The sequence below is a fragment of the Symphalangus syndactylus genome, chromosome 5, assembly GCF_028878055.3.
Source record: "Symphalangus syndactylus isolate Jambi chromosome 5, NHGRI_mSymSyn1-v2.1_pri, whole genome shotgun sequence".
Taxonomy (NCBI): domain Eukaryota; kingdom Metazoa; phylum Chordata; class Mammalia; order Primates; family Hylobatidae; genus Symphalangus; species Symphalangus syndactylus.
The window spans coordinates 79,174,594-79,190,104 of NC_072427.2; the positions used below are offsets into that span (position 1 = coordinate 79,174,594).

Genomic DNA, 15,511 nt, shown 5'->3' on the forward strand with positions numbered 1-15,511 from the left:
CATATATACAAATTTGCATATATAAATACATATATGTATGTATTTTCTTTTCCTTGTTAGAAAAATACTGTATCTTTTGGTCTGATGGTGATACGCTGAGATAAAATTTAATTAACATTCAATTCATCAAAAACTTATCTCTTAAAAAAGGCACAATATACAGATATTATATTGTGACAAAATTTCTTACCCTAGAAATAATTTTTCAAATCCCAAATATTAAATACTAGTGTTGACTCACGGATATATGTCAAAAATATATTCTCAATCTCTATTTTTATTATAATTTTCTCAGTTACACAAGTTTTTGTATATTGGAAATGTCAGTTGTCAACATTAAATACATAAAAACACCCTATATAAAAAATAATTAACAGCTATTTCTAGAGTGGTAAAATGTAGCCCAACTAAAAAAAAACAAAGTATTTCTAATTAGTTGAAATGTCTTTTACCTTTAAATTCTTTAACCTGTTATTGGTTGAAGTTTACTGATTTTTCTTATTTTAAATAAAAAGCAACTATTTTGAAATTATACCCTATTAAAGAAACTTTCCCTTTAAAGTCTTATAAGCTCTTAATGGTTGAAGTTTACTGATTTTTCTTATTTTAAATAAAAAGCAACTATTTTGAAATTATACCCTATTAAAGAAACTTTCCCTTTAAAGTCTTATAACCTCTTAATGGTTGAAAGTTATTTATTTTTCTTATTTTAAATAAACAGTAATTATGTTGAAATCATATCCTATCAAAGAAACAACATATTTACAAGTAAATACATGTATAAGCATTAAATGCTAGCAGGGGTCTCCAATCTTTTGGCTTCCCTGGGCCATATTGGAAGAACTGTCTTGGGCCACACATAAAACACACGAACACTAATGACAGCTGATGATCAAAAAAAAAAAAAAATCACAAAAAATCTCATCATGTTTTAGGAAAGTTTACAAATGTGTGTTGGGGCCGCATTCAAAGCCGTCCTGGGCTGCATGCGGCCTGTGGGTTGAACAAACTTTCACTAAAGCAAATAAAAATGTTTAACACTGGGTCAGAAAATTACGCAGAAAAATGTTTAGGATGACTCTTATTATGAAACACGATTTACTTCCTAAAATTAGCCACAGTTATATGGATATTTTTTCTATTCACTTCACTCTATACTAAAAACTTTATTCAGTATATATTTCCTCAATATTTAGCATATGACATACTTATAAATATTATGAGTATATGGCAGGGATGAATCCTTTTTAAAATAAGGTTATACACATACCAATCAGACACTGACTAGAGTTTGGGCAAATACTATTCTCATCTGAAATGAGGACTAAAGACTAAACCACTTGCCTTATTGATCCCAGAGCCACAACCAAATATAAAAATCTTAAGCCCCATGTTAAATGTTTTTTTCTACAAGCCCATGGTTCCTAAGTCATATTTAAATTTCCATTTAAAAATTTTCAAATTTACATCACAATTCTTACTTGCTTCACTTTTTAATGAAATTCCAATTATTTCAAAGATAATAAATGCTTACTAACCTAATAAACACAAAATGTATCTCTTCATATGAATAAATATTTTATTTAAAAGTGAGTCCAAAATAACAGTCCACTATTTAGGTGGTATAAATAAAAATGGTAGATCCCTTCCTCTCTCCTCTCTTCCAACAATTCTAAGGAAAATAATATCAAGCCAAGTGGCAATTAAGTTCAAACTAGAAATGCATTTCATTAAGCTGTGTATTTATTATAAATAAATTACATTAGGCTATTTATACAAGGTATTTTATGATTGGCTATGCACATTTCAGAAATATCTCTAAGAAGACAAAGAAAAGGCCAGACAGCTAAAATAATGTATCTTGCCAAAATGAGATGCTATGTTTAAACTGAGAGATACTATCTTTCCAAATCATTTAAATATAGTCAGACGCAGTTCAAAAGATTTCTGACTATCCATTAATGGAAAACACAAACGTAACAAAATTCACAGCATACCTGAAATCCTACTAATTTACCTAAAGATGACATATCTCTAGAATTTCACAGAAGATCGAATCAGTTCAAAATGATGTATTACTGAAGCTATAACGATTTATGGACTAGATCTTTTTATGACACTTTTCAAAATAGACATACTCACAGACTTTAGTAACGGTAACTGTAGGGCTCCATATGCCCTCGAGCAGGGCAATATTTTTTTTCATAATCACCTTATTTTAATGAATTCAGCTAAGTCTGTTTAAAAATTCATGAAAAAATATCCACTCAATAACTCTTGAAAACACAAATATAACTAAGAATGTTTCTAAAAGCAAAGATCTAAACACCTAAGAATGGTCTTCTCAGTTGTTTCAAGTGAATGACCTTGAGTTTGGTATCATTTCTTGAACAGCTAAAGGCAAAACGATCTGTTGTGCCAAGTTCTTACATAATCATTTTATCTGTTACCTGTTTTGGAAAATTCACCAGCAAATGGCCATCTTTGAACTGCCTAGAAAATTTAACCAAGACATTTATCTTAAATTCAAAAGTATTGATAAGCATTCCTGTTTTAAAATAATAAATAGTTGAAAATAGCACCTTTTAATACATGGCATTCTTTTCTTAAAATGCCAAGTACTGTATTTTATTTATTTTTATTAAAAATGTGGAAGATTAATCTGTTTCTCTCTGAATGTAGATTTTCACCAAAACAGCTCTTAAAACAGCAGGGACTCAACACTTAAAAATGAACTAGAACAGCTGGGCACAGTGGCTCACGCTTGTAATCCCAGCACTTTGGGAAGCCGAGGTCAGAAGTTCGAGACAAGCCTGGCCAACATGGTGAAACCTGGTCTCTACTAAAAATAGGAAAAATTAGCCAGGCGTGGTGGCAGGCACCTGTAATCCCAGCTACTCAGGAGGCTGAGGCAGGAGAATTGCTTGAACCCGGGAGGTGGAGGTTTCAGTAAGCCGAGATCACGCCATTGCACTCCAGCCTGGGGGACAAGAGCGAGACTTCTCCTCAAAAAAAAAAAAAAAAAAAACAAAAATCTAGAACAGTGAACCCTCCAAAGAGCAGTCTTCTTTAATTACAGGGTAGAATATTTTCCTCAGTTCTGCCAGACTAGATCAGAGTGGACGCTTCTCCTCTCAGAAGTATTCCTAAATACAAAATCCTTGCATTAATATTATCAGACAAAAAGTTATTTTCCCTAAATTCTACATTCTTTTTTCAATTTTGACTTCCCGGATTTAGTTCTCCATTATAGTAAATTAATGACAAAAGTATAATTTCTTTGAGTGTCCTCTCTCATCTAATTTTTAAAAAGTCTGGGTAAAACACGTTTTTCTACAATCACTGTTATAACTAATGCAACTCTATTTTCTGAGTACTAGAGTACGACCAAAAAATGGTCTGTATTTATCATCCAAATTATACTTGTAATTTTCACCTGCAAACAATTTTATATTTGTAAATGTAGAATCATTACTTAAAACTCAGAGAAGCAAAATTTGACATTGAGGGGAAAGTAATTTGTTCACTTATAGCTACTTTTAAAGTCTGGAAACATAAAATTATGTTAAAAGAAGTGTTCTATTCATAATTCTAAGTTTACATGTCAAATTTAACATGCCCAAATAATACTTTCCTGTAATGGAATGACAACCCAAAAAATACACTCAAAATAATAAACACAAAATTCAAAAAGTAACACAAAATAATCCTACCCCAGCAGTTGTTCCCTAATCTACAAAATAAGGTCAGACCAAAGATTTCTCAACTTTCAATTCTGACATTTTTTTAAATAGATAATGGAATCAAACACTAGCACTCCACGTTCACTGCAGACAAGTAACAATAACCAAGTTATTCAATCAACCTAAATGTCCATCAATGGATGAATGGATAAAGAAAATGTGGCATATATACACAATAAAATACTATTCAGCCTATAAAAAGATAGAAATTGTGTCATTTGCAACAATATAGATGAACCTGGAGGACATTATGGTAAGTGAAATAAGCCAGGCACAGAAAGACAAATACCACATGATCTCACTTACTTGCATAATCTAAAACAATTAAACTCACAGAAGTAGAGAGAAGAATGATGGTTGCTAGAGGCCGGGGATGTGGGAATGGGCAGATGACAATCAAAAGACACAAAGCCTCAATTAGATAGAAGGAGTATGTTTGACTTTTTTTAGATCTATTATACAACATGGTGAATACAGCTAATAATTAAGCACTGTACATTTCAATACTGTTGAGAGTAAATTTCAAATGTTTTCATCACAAAATATGTCGAATATTTGAGGTGATGGATAGATTAGCTTTATTTAATCATCCCACATTATATTCGAAAATCATACTGCCACTTTGCATCTCATAAGTATATACAACTATAATTTGATATATAATAAAAAAAATTTAAAAAGGTAGTCTCCTAACAATCACATGAAGATTATCCTAAAATGTCCTTTAGTAACTGTCATAGACTGAAAAGCATCCCACGAACAGACATGTCTACTCAGAACACGTGAATATAAACTTACTTGGAACATGGGTCTTTGTAAACATAATTAAGTGTCTCCAGACACAATCACCCTAGATCAGGGTGGGCCCTACATTCAAAGACACTGTCCTTAAAAGGTAATAAAGAGAAGGGAACAGAGGGAAAGGCCCTGTGAACACAGAGGCAGAGACTGCAGTGAAGATTGCTGTCCGCAATACTTGGACAAGATCTGTCCATAAGCCAAAGAACTCCAAGAATTGCAGACAGCCACAAGATATTAGGAAACAGACATAGAATGTCTGTTTATGGATTCTTCCTTACAGCCTCCAGAAGGAACCAACTCTGCTGACACTTTGATTTTAGACTTCTGGCCTCCAGACTGTGAGGAAAATTGTTGTAAGCACCCAAGTTTGTGGTCATTTGTTATGGCAGCCCTGGGAAGCTAATACAATATGTATTTCAGAAAGGAAATCCCCCTTTTAAAGGATTATAATCAACACAATTTGTCTTTGGCCATCATACATTTCATATTAGGAATTAGTGAAAGAGCTTCATCATTTCTAGATTGTAAACAATAATCAACAATTTGATGCCTAGACAGGCATATATGAGTCTCTATCATTTACTATGTATGCATTTCTATTTTGACTTAGAATTAAAATTATATTTACTGAAATGTTAAGCAACTTTTCAATCAAGAATATCACCTGACCATTTGTAAATATTTGCTAATACACTATTATTAGGTTGGTAAAAAAGTAATTGTGGTTTTGCCATTACTTTCAATGGTAATGAAAGTAACGTGAAGCATACCCAGTTTTAATAAACTTGTACATACAAAACATTCCCAAGCTTTTTAAGGGGCCAACATTATGAGAGTGATATGAGATATCTGAAAACAATTTTATTTTCCCATTTTTCAGGCTTTTGAAGCAGGTCTTAAGCTTTCTCACTTCTCTGCCACTTAATTTCTTACATATGTTTAAAATATATATTAAAAAACTAATGTAATTTGAGGATCACCACTGCACCTAAAAGAAATTCTGTTTTCCACCTATTCAGTTGTTCTTTGTAGAAATGGTCTAATTATTAAGTCCATTTTCAGTTCAAAATATCGCTGATATTACCACATAAACCTTTGAATGTCCTGACTATTTGGCCACTGAAAAGTCTTGTTCAGAAAGATGAAAAAAGTTATGAAATTAACAACTGCATAGCAGCTCAGTTCACAAATGAGTCTGGATGTGGGAGGCAGAGGTATGTTAAGCCTATAAATGACATAAGGTAAAATGAAGTAACGAAATTCCAGCAGTTTCTGAGGAACTATAACAATGAACAAGCATATGAAAAACATTAAATTCCAAAAAATTGACTTTGATTTCAATGAGTCAGCTATACTCCAACCAGCAAATATATAGGCTGGAACTAACAAATATTTCACAGTTTCATATCTTTGAAAAACTCTTTTCCACACATAGAAAGTATAATGTCTATTGTCTGCTAGCAAGTATTTATGAGCATAAGTGAATTTCCAAACTAAAAACACAGAGACTAAGGTAACCACAAAAAACAGAATTCTACGTTTCCAAACTAAGGAAAGAAAAGTCTTAATTTTGCTAGGAGACAGGAGATGAGGAAAGGAAAAAAAGAGAGTAAATGAAAAAAAGTAGAATAGTTGAGGAAAATGAAGACAGGCTTCATGACTACTCCGATCGCCAATAACAATTCCACCATTAACTACTACAAAAGCACAAAACAGAAATCCCAGAAGGATGTAGGGCCAAGTCAAATGGAAAAGCATACTCAAGTTTTTAAAGGACATGGAATAAGCCAAAAGAAACTGAAGAATTTTTCTGAATTCAGGAAATGGTCCTTTAATAGGTGGAAGTCTGTCTTCCTTCTTTTGTAGCTCAGTTTTCCAAGCCTCAGTTAACTTTTGTGCAATGACATTTCCTGCACAGAAGACAGCCCAGATGATATTTGTTTGCCGAAACATGAAGCCACAAAATCCAAGGAAAGCTGAAGTTTTATGATTTCCATAAAGACACATCAAATATGCAAAAAGAGTAAAAAACATAGATCCTGCTTCTGTATAATAAAGGAAGTTAAAAAAATAAAGTGTTGGAAATACTGCTAGTGTTAATGTTGACAAGACTCTCTGGATACTTGAGGCAGCCTTGGAGGAAGAAAAAACACAGATAAAATTATTTTCATGATTAAAAAATGCTATTTCTGCTTACCTAATGAAGAAATTTATTTAAAAACTACTCAACTACTCAAGCCTTCTTTAAATAAAATTAATCAATATTAATCTTATCTCTGGCTTTGCAAAAACACAATATACATTTATAAGAACACTTCCTGGTAATTTTTATGTATATCTATCAGTTTGGAGACCATGTGTATGCCAAATCTTCTATAGCTTAACACAATTTGAATCAGGCAATGATTAGTTAAGGAGTTATTGAGTGCAACATACCAGCTAAGTTCTATGGGGACTCTGGAGGTAAATAGGACACAGTGCTGGCTTCATTTCCCTAAGCTTATGTTTTAGTGCCTTCAGTAAGGATTCACTTAGCCGTAATCACCACTTTCCTTTAAGGAAATGCTTCATAACTCTACACAAGGGAGAATGTAAACATGCATATGGTATTTATACTACCATACCCAGACTTACTTTTTCAAGATGAAATTTTCATGATGAAATAACAGGTATTTTTCTGAAAAGTGAGCCAGTCTAAAGTTACATATCTTCTTTCGGCCTTTCTGACGTGCTGTTTCAGAATTTGAATGTGTTCTTATGTTCTTGAATTGTATACTGCACTTAATCTAAATCACCAAATCAGACCATGCCATTTCCTTGATTAAAATTAAGGTCTCTCCATCACATGCTAAAGTTCAAAGTCCTCTCTGTGACATATAAGGGCATTCATGACCTACTTCTCTAGCCTTACATCCCTCTACTTTCTAATCCTGTAATTCCAAGACCAATTCCCCGCACCTCATTGTTCAATGCCTTTCTTCCTTTGCTTATGCTGGTTGTCTCCCCAGGATTAATTCCCCACCCTACACAGCCCTATCCATTCATCAAGACTCAGCTCTGGTACCGTCTTCTCTGTGAGGACTTACTGAATGCCACATACTCCCCTCCCTCCCAGAAAAGCAGTAAGTGTTCCCCTGCTCCTTCTCCGTATCCTCATAGCATCTTATGTTTACCACTCTATCATAATTGACACTACTGAAATCATCTCTTAAGGTTAAAAATAATTATGAGAGTTAATATTTACTGAGCCCTTACTATATATCTGGCACTATTCAAAGCATCTTCCATTTATTAAGTTTCTCTGTTCCTTTATAACAGCTCTATAAGGCAGATTCTATTGTTATTCTTATTTAATAGATGAAGACATGGAGCCACTAAGGGTTAACCTGTCCACGGTAACAAAACTGGTTAAGTGGCAGGGAGAGAATTCTAACCCAGGCAGTCTACCTCCGGGGCCTGCACTGTTATCACATCAAAAGTCCTTAGGTAAAGTCTGTTTTCCCTAATGAATATATATGTTTTACAAGAAAAAGACTGCCTCATTTATCGCTGTAGTCTCAGCCCCTAGCACATGCAATAAGCTCAGTAAGTATTCATCGAACTGGTTTGACTCACTTAACAAATATTTACTTTAGATTTTACAAATAAGTTATTCAAGTATTTAAATACGAATTTATTCTAAAATGGAGATGGAGGATTTAAATTTACCTTTACATAATATACAAAAATACAAAGTTACAAAGTGTTAAAGACATTTTTCACCAAATCTCATAAAACTAATTCGTTGTAATTGTGGACCTGACTACACATAAACTTGTATTAAGTATTTTGAAACATACCTTGTTTCTGGGTTGTACCTTGCGGAAAAGCAAATATAGTAAATAGAAGTTGCCAACACTGAAGAGAAGATTAACAAATCTGAGCACCCCAATGGAGCAGACAACATGTTCAGACCATCCAAAGATCCAAATGGCAGGTTTGACCACTCCAACTGACACCAGGTACAAGCCAGGTAATGTAGTAATCATGGGATCCCACTTTAAAATGAAAGAAAATGAGGTAAAAACAAGAGGTAATACGAACAAGACAGACACAAATATGTCAAGTCCAAGTCTCATCTCCAGCAACAATCAGAAATTTTGAGAAGTTATTCTATGACAAGATTAAGTAAGTCCCTGGCAGAACAGGATTAGTTTTCCTTATTTTTTGCCCCCGGGACCAGCTTAGTGATGGTTCAGGTAGCAGCAACCAATAAACAACAACAACTTAAAATCTATTTCTATTTTCCAAGAAATGTTCTTTGAAAGCCTTTATTTTGAGAAATAAACTGCAAATGTTCCAGTTTTTAAAAGCATGGAAACACTGTTTGGGACTCTACGTTTAGGAAAACATTTGGACCACAGGCTCCATGACGACAGCTAACATAAACTGAGACAGAAATTGTGCCAAACCCTCTGTATCAACGTTACAATATGCCCTATAGTAAAGATGATTGTCATTTTGCAGATCAGTAACCTGAATTTCTGAAACTCAGAACATCTCCAAGATCACAAAACTAGTAAATCACAGCACCATGATTTAAGATCAGATCTTTCTCTAAAACAGACTTTATATTTCTAGCCAGTACCCTATATTATGTCACCAGGAAAGCAGGGGATGCTTATTTTGATATTTATATGTACATACTTGCACAGTCAAATATATATTCAAAAATGATGTGACTTGACTGGTTGCCAGTTTATCCAGTTAAAAGTTCACTACAAATAGCCAGGGAAGGAATTTGTGATTATAAATTGTCACTTTTTGGTAGCTGAAGATCCTTCCAGTCTACCCTATCCCACCCCTAAAATGCACAGTGAGGTGCTTGACAGGTGAGCTAAAGGGAAGTTTTCTGATATTTCCAAGGAGCACCCGAATGCCTTTAATCCTAAGACAAGGAAAGACAAAGTGGGATCGATACCGTCAGCTGCCAAGAGGAGCGCTCGGTTCCCCATTAAGTATTCTCCCAGATCACTTCCTCCTGGGGGACAGATCTGCTGTTTATTCATTCATTTAATAAATATTTCACAGATCTCAGCCACAGGAACAAAAGACTATACCCAGTTTCTTTCATGTTCTGAGGCTGGTGGAGGGGTGGAACGGGACAAGTCTAAGGATGGGAGAAGGAGCTGAGGACGCTGAGACCTCTCAGGCCTCTCCTGGGGTGGAGACAGGTTGGGGACCTCACCTGGGAAAGGGAGAAATGGCCCTCACAGTAGCGCTGCGCCTGGGGCAGGTGGAAGATCTCGTCCATGTAGGGCTCTCGCAGCGCCCGGCTGAAGGCGGAGAAGAGGAGGCAGGATACTAAAAAGGTACAGCTCAAGGCGGCCGAGAAATAGTAACCCTCTAGCTGCGCCATTCCTGCTCCCACAGCCACTGCCCAAGAACCCACTCCTGGAAAATTCTGAGCCCGGAAACCCGAGCTGGAAACGGGCTCGAAATGGGCGCGCTAGGCGGGACTAGCCCGACGGGGCCACATACCGGAAGGCAAAGGATGCTGGGAGAGCGCGGATCCGGAAAGATCGGGTCGCTGTTTCCCGGAGTGACGGGTTTAGATAACGGACCGGATGATTACGCTCTCAATCGCATTGCCTGGGGCGCACAAAGTGTCAAAACTTCCGGAAAGGGCGGGTCTCGGATTTCGCCAGCGCGGGAGGTGCGTGGCTTGCTGCTTAGAAAAAAAAAAAAAAAAAAAAGCCGCTTCTCAGCTTGAATCTTTTTTTCTGCTCATTTCCATCACTTACCAGAAGGTGGCGACGTTTCCCCACGTTTCCAATTCCAAGCCCTAAAATTTGCACATTTTTTCCCCTGGTATTTCTGTTCTTTCTCTCCAGTGATCCGAATTAATTAAACCATCAATTCCAAGACATTTCATTTCATCAATTTTGGAGTGTAGGAAGGGGGCGTTGGTTGTGATAGCAAAGACTGAGACTTTCAGATGAAAACTTGAAGAACCAGAGACCCGTCAATGCCGAATGAACTTCAGTGAGAGGAGTGTTTGTTCGTTTGTTTAGGTTAAAAAAGAACTCTTTCAAAATGTGGATACTCTCAGAGGATTTAGTTAAGTTGACATTCCTAGTGCACTCTCATAGCCATATTACCCTGTAGGATTTGGAAAAAATATATATATATTAGTATTTGGGATGTTTTAGGTGTGCCTGTAAATTTGGTTGTTAATATCTGTAAGGCAGCCTTCTGTTTTTCCTACTAATCATAAGCGTGAACATCTTAGTGGGTGGCATTATACATCCTTTATGTTTGTAGTCCCCCAAATGGCTTTCACACAGTAGGCACTTAAATTTGTGGACTTTTATAGGCTGTGCAGACATCATTAAATTCCTGTATTCTGGGATTAGGTGCTGGGGGCAGGAGATGAGGTAAATAATTTGAAGAATGCCAAAGATAAATTATGTGTTGTAATTTTGTCTTGAGCATGGTTGGCCATGTTTTGTAGAAAAACTATTTCTCAGGTAACCTCCATCAGGTTGCCTTTGGCAGGAATATATCAGAATTTAGTCGGGATTTAAGGTTGCAAACCTCAGAGTTCTCAGTTGAGCTCTTTTTCGGGGTTAAAACTAATTCAGTATTTCTGAACTTAAGAAAGTTTCTTAAATTAAGCTGACTGCCTTTCCATTCTGTCTCTGCCTGTTTCCTCAATGATAAGAGGAGGTAGTGGTGAATGAGGGCGGGGATGGGAACATTTACATTACTGGAATAAAATCATGTCAGGATCCTACTCTGATGCGATGCTTAGCTTTGTTTTAACCATTATCTCTCATTTTATTATTGAGTCCACGCTGTACGTATCTGTTTAAGTCACTTGTAACACATCTCCAGATGATTCAGTCTTCAAGAGGTTGATGTGATCTACAAGTAATTAGCTCCCGACCTGTTGACCTGCTAAATCGTGTTATATATACTCTGCAGCTTACTGACCCATCCTAGAAATAGTGGGTAGTTTTTAAAGGGAGTAGAACAAGACTAGACATTTATGCTATCCATTTTTCTTCAAAACAATTGCCACCAATAGTTTATGTTAAACATTTGACTCCTATACATGCTGCACACATCCCTTTACATAGAATGGAAAGTTTCAAGGAAATATGGGGTTCTAGAATGGCTAGGGATTTTTGTTAATAATCTACTTGACTTCATTTTATAAAAGAAGCTGGTTTTAGAAAAATGAATGATTTACCTAAAATTACAGAAAAAATTAGTGTCAGAACCAAGTGTAGGAATTAGAACATCAGACCAAGTGTAATAAAATAACTTCATAGCCTTATAGGTTAAAATAACCTACAACGTATACTGAACTGCATGTTTCACTAGTCCCAATAACTTTACATCTACATTCCACTCTCCTCCGTTTCCATACACCAAGTTGAAATACAAGTTACATCTTTTTAAAAAATGTTCATCTTACAGACTAATTACATCAAAATCTGCTGGGGGATCACTGTGAAAAACTAGATTCTAGAGTGCCATCTCAAATCACTGAATAATAATCTTCGCATTTGGAAACGATTGATGTAAAACATATCACCTAAGAATGCTAAGAAGCTCCATGGGCCCAGTAGTCTTTGTAGAGTACGTCACTCGTTTGTTAGTGAGTTACTTTTACTATCTGCAAGTTGATGAAGCTGTTGTCACTTTTCTACTCTTAGATTACAACATCTTTGATAATCTTGAAATGCTTTCCAAAGCTCTGCTCCTAAATCAAGACCTATTAAAATAGCTACCTCTGGGGTTTTAATGAAATAGATTACATCTTATTAGACCTATCATTTAAAACTAGATCAGCATTAATTTCAACTTATATTTTCCGTTCAGAATTCCAACTGCCATTTTCCATAGATGTTTGTGAAAAAGAGTCATTAGGATGAGCAATCCTATTGTCATTGCACATCAACTATTTATTTGTGCTACTTGAATTATGATAAGTTATGGCAGAAAAATGGGCAATTTCTGTTAGGGTTCTAAGGATAGGTTGTTTTAGCAAGAAATAAATCTTTTTTGTTTATAAGCTATTAAGATTTTGACTTTATTTCTCCTGTATAACCTAGCTTACTTTGATCAATTAAGATATTCCTAATTTGATGAACTCACATAACATTGCATATACTTAACTGTTTGAAACAGCCATATCTGAACAGTGAATTTCCCCAAAGGCTGTAACTGTAATAACTTTGAAGTCTTAGTCCAAGAAACATCCTGCCTCTTATTGCACCCCTTTTCACTTGTTGCTGAATGAAAACGTTGGCCACTTGCTAATCATAGTGATGGTTTACTCCTTTCTAGGTGACAATTCGTTCTAGCTACAGCAGAGTACTGCACCCTGGGCCAAAAATCAGCGTGATTTTTAGAGATGATAACCTCTAAAATGCAGCTCTACCCCTGAGGTCAATCTTAACATATCAATTTAAAATCTATATTTTAAAATTAATGAATCAGTTAAAAAAACACACACAATATTTTAGTACAAAAGCATTAGCAAGTATTTTAGCTCTACTGAAAATGTCTTGAAGACATTGTGTAGGGGACTGGTTAAACCTAAGTAACACACACATGGAGAGACTCCTCTAAAAAACAATAATATTTATTTGGGTTTGAGCATTACAGTTAGAATACAATGAACATAGTCAGGGAGGTAAAAGAAGACAAGGAATGTTAAAAGAAAAATGAAGAGGGTTACATAAATTGCTTTGAGACAATTATCCTTGGTTATAAGGACTGGTAGAAAGGGTGGCACCAGTTTGAGGTTGGACAAGCAGTTGCTGGGCAAATGACCTCACAGAAGTAATTTTTTGTGAGATTGTGGTGGCCTTTGTGCAAAGTTGTGGTTTGTGCAGTCTTTTGTTGTAGTTCCTGTTATCAGGCATACATGCATATACACCCTCCTTTTCTGGTCTTCCTTAGCTACATTTTTCAGGGTTTTTATGCAAGTGACCCCATTTTGATTCTGGTAACTTTCATAGAACAAATCTTTCTAGTTTGTGGCAGACTTTCCAGTTTTACCCTTGAAAGTCTCAGGCCAGGTAAATTCTGTAGTCTCAGACAAAGAGAGATGGTTGGTGATATGGTTTGGCTATGTGCCCACCCAAAATCTCACCTTGAATTATAATCCCCATAATCTCCATGATCCCCACGTGTCAACGGAGGACCAGATGGAGGTAATTGAATCCTTGAGGCAGTTTCCCCTGTGCTGTTCTCATGATACTGAGTGAGTTCTCATCTGATGGTATTGTAAGTGTTTGATAGTTCCTCCTGCATGCATTCTCCTTCCTGCCATCTTGTGAAGAAGTTGCCTTGCTTCCCCTTCGCCTTCCGCCATGATTGTAAGTTTCCTAGGCCTCCCCAGCCATGCTGAACTGTGAGTCAGTTAAACCTCTTTCCTTTATAAATTACCCAGTCTTCAGCAGTTCTTTATAGCAGTGTGAAAAAGGACTAATACACTTGGTCATTTAGAAAGATATACCATACAACCCAAAGCAAAACTTCCTAAATAAAGTACCACAGCATTAGTATCACCTGGGAACCTGTTAGAAGTGCAAATAATTAAGTCTTGCCTTAGACCTACCGGAAAAGAAATCTGATAGCAGAGGGAGCCAAGTAATAAATGTTTTAACATTCATTTTGTAATCAATTATGATTCCCTTAGATTCCCAGGTGGACCTGATGGACATGAAAGTTTGAGAATACTGCTGTCCTCTACATTTCCCTTGCTTTTCTGATCACTCATGCTGCTTTGTCCCTTGGCTTCTCCGATTCTTCATCTCCAGGCTTCGCCCTACCAAGAAACAAAGTTCATTGCCAAGGAACATATAGACGATGTTCCTCCTCAGCAGCTGAAGAAGAGGAGCTTAAATGCTTACAATTTAATGGCTTTTAGTTACATATATTTCTATTCAGACAGATGTCTTTTCTCTCAAAAAACTATGTGAAGGGGAACTGTGCTTTTTGCTAAAATAAGTAGCTGAAACACCACAGTCCTACAGCTATTGCTGCCAGTTAGATAAGAAACATTCCAGGAAAGGAAACTTCATGAATTCCTTTTCCTTTAAACTGCGTAAAATTTAAGAGAATCATAAATTGATTATTAAATGAATTGGGCTATTATACTGATGAAATTACAGTACTATTAAATCAACCAAAGTAAAAAGTTAGAAGACATTGAATTAACTTTAATTCTTAAATAATTTTACAGTTTAAGAGACAAAGTAATATGATCTTACTAATTTTAAAATTTCAGACGTTAGAGTGAGATTTATGATACAATTGTTATTACGGAAAAGAGGGAGTTTTTGTGAAATATTGAGGAGGGTTTCTGGTTAATTCCCTTTTGGCTTTAGAAGCAGAGTAAAACAAGTGGGCATCCTTAGGCTGAGCATTAGGTACCCTGCACAGGCTAAAAGTTTGGCATACATTCAAAATATTACTCTTTAAACACATGCATGTTCTCAATTTAGTGAGAATGGAGATCACCTGACTTTTCATTAATTAAATTTAAATGCAGAAACCCTCATAGAGATTTTATTTTCACCAGACAAAGCAGAAACATTGAATCAGTAGTTTCTGATCTCCTGTGGTTCCTGTTCTTTCTAGATTTTCTTTCGTTTTTGCTTCATTTTGGGTTGGTTTTCTGAATGAGGCAACAAACTGTATTAAATGATTTACATTGATTTACTATAATAAAATGAAACACTACACTGTTTTTTAGTGCCTCCAAATGTTAATTTCTGTAACTGCCAAATTTCAGTGACTGCAAAAATGCGTGAGAAAGATCTCTGCATTTAAAAACTTGCTTTTTAAAAAAACATATTTCCACTAGAGGGTGCTGACAACTTCAACAGAATCGGGACCAATCTGTTACTTTTGCTACCAGTTAGGTTTTAGTTTGTTTACTGATTCCAGTTATGTTTTAGTTTATG

At 35.6% G+C, this 15,511-nt stretch overlaps 1 protein-coding gene across 4 annotated transcripts in view; it reads right to left on the reverse strand.

Annotated features, from left to right (window-relative positions):
• The window catches only part of LOC129483164 (dol-P-Glc:Glc(2)Man(9)GlcNAc(2)-PP-Dol alpha-1,2-glucosyltransferase), a 36,158-nt gene extending 26,033 nt beyond the window's left edge, over positions 1-10,125 (reverse strand). The window contains exons 1-4 of one of the 4 annotated variants that reach the window (XM_063640400.1): positions 9,772-10,099; positions 8,384-8,581; positions 7,179-7,330; positions 4,298-6,677 (exon numbers count right to left, since the gene is read on the reverse strand). In XM_063640400.1, coding sequence (XP_063496470.1) covers positions 6,641-6,677; positions 7,179-7,330; positions 8,384-8,581; positions 9,772-9,942 — 558 coding nt within the window. In that variant the 5' untranslated portion in view covers positions 9,943-10,099 and the 3' untranslated portion in view covers positions 4,298-6,640. Of the gene's footprint in view, positions 1-2,450; positions 2,494-4,297; positions 6,678-7,178; positions 7,331-8,383; positions 8,582-9,771 lie in introns of those variants that run through there. The other 3 variants (XM_063640401.1, XM_055280177.2, XR_008657918.2) reach the window with 3 other exon arrangements.
• Positions 10,126-15,511: the final 5,386 nt, after the last annotated feature.